Source organism: Vombatus ursinus, unplaced genomic scaffold (assembly GCF_900497805.2).
Source record: "Vombatus ursinus unplaced genomic scaffold, bare-nosed wombat genome assembly UNPS02000749.1, whole genome shotgun sequence".
In the NCBI taxonomy this organism is placed as follows: domain Eukaryota; kingdom Metazoa; phylum Chordata; class Mammalia; order Diprotodontia; family Vombatidae; genus Vombatus; species Vombatus ursinus.
The window spans coordinates 16,820,168-16,827,965 of NW_020940527.1; the positions used below are offsets into that span (position 1 = coordinate 16,820,168).

Genomic DNA, 7,798 nt, shown 5'->3' on the forward strand with positions numbered 1-7,798 from the left:
TGTCAGAGGTTATAAGAATGTTGTTTGTTCTGAGGAGCCAAAATTGTATGCATGTTGAATATCAATGAATATAAACAAATGCATATATATATATATATATTTTTTTTTTTCATTTCTACCTGCAGGAAACAAACTAAACAAATCCAGGGGCAGCTGAAAGAAATGCAGAGTGTTAAAAAGTACAGCCTCAATGCCTCCAGCATGATGGTCAAGTCAGAAAACATGGCACAGAGCAGAGGCCAGCAGCAAAATGTAAGTGATCTGGCCATGGATGCCCTGGAGCAATATGGCTGGACTCACTGAGCTGATGGGTGTTCCTGGTCCCTGCCTGAACTTGAACTTGAACTGTCTCAGAAGTACTGAATTTCTGTGTATGGGTGGATGGCTGTGCATCTTAAGGGTAAACTTGGGAGAAAAGGCAAGGGATTTTGGCTAAAGAAACAGAAACTACTTTTTGGATTTTAGCTGTGATAAATTGCAACTTCTAAACTGCTGAAATTTAGGAGTTGTAGACCACAGTGGAAATGAAACAGCTCTTTCCTTCAGGCGCATGGTGCACTGGAAGGAACAACACATTTACAGTTAGACAGGTTGGTTTCAAGTCCCAGCTCTGATACTTACTACGTGTGTGACATTGGCAATCATGTAAACTTTTGGTGCCAAGTTTCTTCATCTGTAAAATGATGGGGTTGGGCTCAATGACTTTAGAGATCCCTTCCAGCTCTGAATATATGATCCTAGCTGCTATTGGTATTTCTATTATTGGGATTGAAGGATGATTTTGTAAATGTGTTGAATGTACCAGATTTAAAATGCATAGTGGATGGAACACTGTGCTTAGAATCAGGAAGACCCAAGTTCAAATCCAAACTCAGACACAAGTTGTGTGACCCTGAGCAACTTACTTAACCTCTATGTGACTGAGTTTTATCAGCTACAAAATGGGGATAATAATAGCACCTCATTTGTAGGGTTATTTTGATGATCAAAATCAAAAGTAGATACTTGTAAACCAATAATTAAAACTCCATGGGATATTGGTAATAACTTGATAATCCTTCCTTCCTTCCTTCTTTTTTTCCTTCCTTCTTTAATGTTCACATTACGAAGACACAAATGCTGTGTAATTATTATGTATATATATGTCTATATGTCTATATATGCATATGTGCATATATATAACTCTGAGAAGATATATGTATGAATGCTATGTGAATATGTATGTACAAATATTTATACACACACACGTATATGTTCCCGAAAAGAACATTTCTTATTTGTTAAAGCTGAGAAGGCATCTTATCAAGGACTAAAAGTTGCTTTTTTTGCACATGGTTTCTATCTGCTGCCCCAAGCAATGTCGCTTTGATAGAATCTCAGAAACATCAGATATGCAAAACAGAAGAAAACAATTAAAAAGAAGAGAATTCTGTTTGACAAACACAGAGGTATTTCTCTCCTTTTTACAGTTATTCTCTATCCAAGGGTACCATTTCCTCCCATTCTCTATAATGTAGCATTTTCAGCTTCTGATGAACAAAGACCCTGGAACAAAGCCATTGGTACAAACCAAGCATTTCAGTATAATAGGCAATCACCCAGGATGCATTAAAGCCCCTCCACATGTTTAAATTGCTCTGAATTTTTATATCATTTGTGATTCTAAGAAATCATTACCAAAAATGCCATTATGCTATACAGAACAGATGTATTTAGATGTTGCCCACAAATGATAATCTCACACCAACATTTTGCAAAACTTTCTTTTGGAATAGTTGAAAAGGGATGCTGATATGATTTTATCTTGGTTTTGGAGTAATAGGAGAGATTATGAATTTTCACTAATGATTATAAGTTAGTCACTTCTGATATAAGGTTAAAATATTCCTCGTATGTTTGTCCCATACTCTTGTGAGTTGAAGTCCTATGAAGTTTTGTCCTATATTTGTTACTAGTTAATCTAGAGGCATCTGTGTATAGTTAAAAATAAAAAAAAAGGGCAGTGGACTTGGAGTTAAGAGGCCTGTTTGCTCCAATATTACTTTGCTGTTTTGTCACAGAGAAGTCTCAATCTTTCTGATCTTAGTTTTCTCAGCTGTAAAGAGGGAATATAACATATCTCCCTGATATGAGGGAAACACAATTAACTTAAAAACAAACTTTAAAAGAATTACATAATTCTTAGTGGTTATTATATAACAGGCAACCCATGATTCTTCAGTTGGCCCTTCAGTGGAATGATAACATCTTACTTTGGTATAGCATTTTATAATTTGTAGAGAATTTTCTCATAATTTTCTTATTTTTTTTACAGGCAGCAATCTTCATTTTTTTTAAACATGACAATTGAGATTGAGAGAATTTAATAAACACCAAATAATTATTAAATGTTGTATATTCAAAGCTTTGTATAATCTTAGATTTGAAGGGATTTCAAAGATCATTTCATCCAACCCCTTGTTTGTCCTCTATGCACTCTACAACTGGTCATTCAGCTTTTCCTTGTAGAATTCCAGTGTTGGAGAACTCCCTAGATCCCAAGGCTATCAATTCTATTTCAGGGCAGCTTTAATGATTAGATAATGTTTCCTTATATCAAGGTAAAATTGACCTTTTGACAACATCTTATCCTTTGTTCCTAGTTATGCCCCAGGTGACCAAACAGAGCAAGTGTATTCTCTCTTCCCAATTACAACCTTTCAAGCATATTTCAATGAATACCATATCCACTTAATTCCTTCTTTCATAGATTCTGCAGAATCTATGGCAGAACATGACATCACTAGCACTTCCCTGCTTTGTTTCACTATGCTTCTGTTAAGGCAATCTGGATTTACCTTATCATTTTGGGTTGCTGTATCTTAAAATTATCTGATATTAAGGTTGCAGTCTCCAGGAACCTTTAATTCTGTTTCATATCTCTAGTCATACCTCTCCCTATCACTTATTTCTGCACTGATTTTTGGGGAAGATTTAAGTGTCAAGCATTATATGTATCCCTAAGAAATTCCATGAAATTCCAGTCCACCCCTGTGAAACCCAATGCTCTGTATTGAAAGAATCTGTTCAGTTCCCGATTTGGACACTAGCTATCCTTCTGAACTTTGTGTCATCTATGAATTAGATAAACATACTATCATTCTCCCTAGTAATCTGGAAAGTAGAGTAGCACCTCTCATCTAGTACATGTATTTCTCCAGTATGGAAACAAACCTGCATTTTGTGCATGCATAATTGTTCCTTGACATTGACAGAGGCAAAAACATTATCTAGCAGGGCATAATGCCGATAGCACCGGACTTACAGTCAGAAGAGGTGAACTTAAGTTCCAAGTTACTTACTTTGTGACTTTTGCCTAGTTACTTAACCTCTATCTACCCTAGTTTCCTATTCTACTTGCATTTTTCATCAACATTATTCCAGTGCCTTTGGCCTTTAATCTCCTTGTCCAATGCTATTTTCATGACATTCTCCTAATAAATTGCCTTAGCCAGCAATTATACCCTGTCCTGGTCAGTGAAGACAGCAGACCTAGGAAGGAGGTGACTCCAAAAGAGCGAATATCTGATAGGTCTAGCATCATGGAGCTGTATAGAATAGAATCAGTTTGTGCCACAAATACAGTAGAGCTTTGATTTACTGGTCTGCTCATTCCTAGGATACTTTGATTCCCCTGGATGATTTGCTTTGATTAGAGTTAAACTCCATGAACCTAGTCCAAATTGTTCTGAGGACTATGAATGACGCTATGGTCTAGTTCTGCTATTAAGGTATATATACCTTAGTTAGAAACATAAATGGCCAATGTAACAATCATCAGGGGCTATCTTTTGCCTTTCTTGGTAATCCCCAGTGCTTTGCATAGAATCTGACATAAAGTTGGTGCTAAAATGTCTATTAACTGATTAACCAATCACATAATCACTGATTTAGGCCTGGGAGAGACTTCTGAGACTGTCTAATCTAAAAACCTCATTTTAAAGATGAGGAAATAGTGATCAAGCTACTTCCCAAGATGGTGGCAAGACAGAATTAGGAAGAGCAGTAACTGAGGTATTGATGAAGTTTAAGGTATAGCCCAAGAAAGTTGGGGTGCCACCAGAAATGATGGATTAAAGACATGTGGGTTCTAGTGTCCTGAAAGAAATTCATTTGGACAATTCTCCAAGTTAAAGAAAGGCATTATGGGGGTGACACACCCAAGTGGGCTTTCTCCTATAGAAGGCAGAGCACAGGCAGCAGGCCCTGCTCTCCTAAGGGAGGCAGAGTGGGCCCTGCTCCCCAGTGGGAGGCTGAGTCATTATTGGAGTTAGGTTTCTGGTCTATATACAGCTTGATGGGATAGGGGGAAGGGGAGGTGGGGCAGGCAGGGCTCCGGAATGCCTGGGATATCAGGTAGTCTGGAGGTGCCTTTATCATACAGGTAAGCAAGGAGAATTGGAAAGGGGGAAGGGGAAGACCACTTAAGGATGTTAAGCAAAGGGAACAGGAAAGGGGAATGGAGAGAGTTGTTCTGGAATGTCAGGTAAGGGGGTGATTTGTGAAAGCACACAGATAAATCCACTATGGGGGGCTTCAGCGCATAGTCTTATTTGGTCACTTTTTTTCTGGTTGGTCACATCCTGCATCTTATCTTATATCTCACTTCCTGCAACTGCTTGCTCAATCTGCCTCAAGCTCTCCATATACCTCATCAGTATGTTGCCCTAAGGATAGTGGTACTTTTTCTAGCACAGATAGGATCTCCTTCCTTTGGTGGTCTGTCACTGAAAGGTGACAATTAGGGAACAGAGGAGTAACAGGGAGGCCCATTCTATTTCCCCTAGGGCAAGCCCACTCCTTCTGGCAGGTCAACTAACAGAAAAAAGTTTACTTATCTGCTCTATAAGATGTATAAAGTAAAGAGGCCACACCTGTGATCAGAATGTTTTCCTTTTGAGGTAAATCCAACCAATGCTGTGTCCTGAAGTCAGGTCTGCCTACTTGGAATTCTTTCCTGATCTCAGTGTTTAACAAATGAATCTTCAATGTCAGGCATCCCCCTAAGTTCATTAAACATTCATAGGGAAGGGTTTCACTTTACAATTGTTTAACAAGATGTGAAACAGATAGTCTAGTGAAGCAACATGATATTCGGGAAGCAGCATGATTGCTGATAGTGTGAAACTCGAAAGTCTGGATTCTGACCTAGAGAAATAGGAAATCTTGTCATCTTCGAAGGGATTCTGACCTTCAGATGGCCAGGAGAATGAATAGAATAAGACACTTATTTGGAGTTAGAGGAAGTTGACTGAGTGATATTTTTAAAAATCATAATTTTATGCCTTTATATGAACAATGGCCTTGTGAATTCTTGGAGATAGCACTTTTCTGGGATGGTAGAAGAACAAAAAGTGAAGCATGGATAATCACTCAATAGTAATAACAACAATAGCAATGAAAGGCAATCAATCATTTTGAATTTACTAAGTGCCTACTATGTGCCAGTTGCTATGGATAAAGTGCTTACTATGTTTCAGTCACTTTGCTAGGTACTAAGGATACAAAAATAAAATGAAACATTCTCTTCTCTCCAAGACCTTATAACCATCACAGGTGGTGGTGGTGGGAGGAATACATAGACATGGAAGTGCAAATAAAAAACATACAAAGTGAGTACAAGGCAGTTAAGTGAGAGAAGTTAGGGAGAGAGAACACTAGCTCTTGGCAGGGGGATCAGGAAGGCTTTATATGAACCATGTTCTTTGGCCTGAGTCTCAAAAGAAGTAAGGAGTGTAGACTTTGAGGTCAGATGGGAGTCCATTGTAGGCTTAAGCAATAGCCAGTGCAGAGGTAACAAGACGGGAGACAGAACATAACAGGCATGAGAAGGCAGAGCCTAACAGGCAAGAGAAGACCACTTTGACTGGCCACAGACTAAAAGAAAGAAAATAATGCATAATGGGGAGAGTTTGATGGATGCGGGCCTGGCTGTAAAGGGCTTTAATAACCAAACAGAGGAGTTGATTCTTTTCCTAGAGATATTAAGGAATCATTGAAGTTTATTGAACAAGAATGTGACATGGTCAGAAATGCATGAAAGAGAAATTACTTTGGCAGATGGGTGGAGGATGACTTGGAGTAGGAAAAGATCAATTAGAAACTATTAAAATAGTTCAGGGGAGAGATGTTGAGGACTCAAACTAAGAGGGCCGATGATGTGATTAATGAGAAAGGAACAGATGGGAGAGATGCTGTCCATGGAGGTAGGGAATTGTCCAGTAATAGGCAGCATGGCAAAGTGGATGTAAGGCAAGTTTTGGAATTAGGAGTTCCTGCATTCAAGCCCTGCCTCTGACATATATTAACTATGAGACCACCTGCAAGTCCCTTAATTTGTCAATGCCTCAGGCAGTTTTTAAGAGGTGGTTATCTGGAGGTGCAGATAAGTTGTCCAATCACAATCCTGCATTGTTGGAAAGAATTTACACAGAAAGAGATCCATATGCCAATCAAAGCACAAATGTGGAACTCAATCCTAATATCACTGCTATTAATAGTAGTACTAAAATATTAATAACGCATATAACACTTTGAAGTTTACAAAGGACTTTCCCTATAGTAAGCCACTAAGATAAATAGCAAAAGTATTACTACTACCTCTTTTTCATATGTAAATACTGAGTTTCAGAGAAATAAAGGACTTTGCCAAAGGTCACAGAGTTTTTAAATGTTGGAACACAGATTTGAACCCTGACTCTCCTGTCTCCAAGGCTAGTGCTCTAAATTGTAGCGTATTTCTGAAGCTTTGTAAATCTAAGTTCTAGTATATTTCTTTAACTCATTGGATCCCATAACTATCGCTCTTTAATGGCAAAGTACTGTACTCGGAGACCATGCATCATTGCAAGCCTTAATGATATCTCCTGTTATAAAGCAAGATAAAATAAAATAATACAAACTGAATTCCAACTTGGACCAAATAGCTTGTAGATGCTGCTTTTTGGGACTCCAGCAGAAGTGACTCTTTAAAACATTCTATAGTCATTCAGTTTAGTCACCCTCTCTATTGCCAAATAGGAATTACATTTAAGGAACTGACACAGGCACAGATTAGTTGGTGACAAAGCAAAGGGAATGACGTTTAAACATGTTTTAAAACATTCTTCCTTTCTTCAATCCTTATTTTTTTTCCCTTCTTTTTTATTTGGCCAAGAATTTCCTACCAGGTTATCATCAGCACTGTCAATGTTGCTCTCTCCGTCAAAATGAGTACTTGCATTCACCCTCTTCACTCCTGCTGTGAATGCCTACCAGCACTGGGGGCTGTTGAGAGGTAGGGAGTTAGTCCTGCCACTTTGTTTCCACTGTGTCCCTGCTCCATCTGAACAGTCTACTGATTTCAGTGAGCCATCCACAAAATGTTAGGATTAAGGAAGTTGACAGAGCCGGACCTACATGAATGAATGCGAATCTTGGAGCCCAAGACTGACATCTCAATTGCATTTGAGTTCATGCTTTCCTAGAGCTCTCCCAGATGAGTAATCTTGAAGCCACTTAGCAGATCAGTATTCACTACTGCAAATTGAGATGCACATTAAGGACAGAAAATTATTTCTGCTTGTGATATAGGCACCAATATATTATCTGGGTAGCATGCAAACTTTTTTTTTTTTTTTTCCGAAGCATCCCTTCCTAGACCCTACACCAAATTAGGGCCAAATAATACTATATGCACTGGAGGAATAAGCAACCCAGAGAGTATGTGGGAGTGTGTGTGTGTGTGTGTGTGTGTGTGTGTGTGTGTGTGTGTGTGTGT

At 38.6% G+C, this 7,798-nt stretch overlaps 1 protein-coding gene across 2 annotated transcripts in view; it reads left to right on the top strand.

Moving 5' to 3' along the window:
• The window catches only part of NRG3 (neuregulin 3), a 1,130,481-nt gene that overhangs the window by 1,099,841 nt on the left and 22,842 nt on the right, over positions 1–7,798 (top strand). For both annotated transcript variants that reach the window (XM_027860767.1, XM_027860774.1), the window contains exon 6: positions 126–252. In XM_027860767.1, the coding sequence (XP_027716568.1) occupies positions 126–252 (127 nt within the window). The remainder of the gene's footprint in view (positions 1–125; positions 253–7,798) is intronic.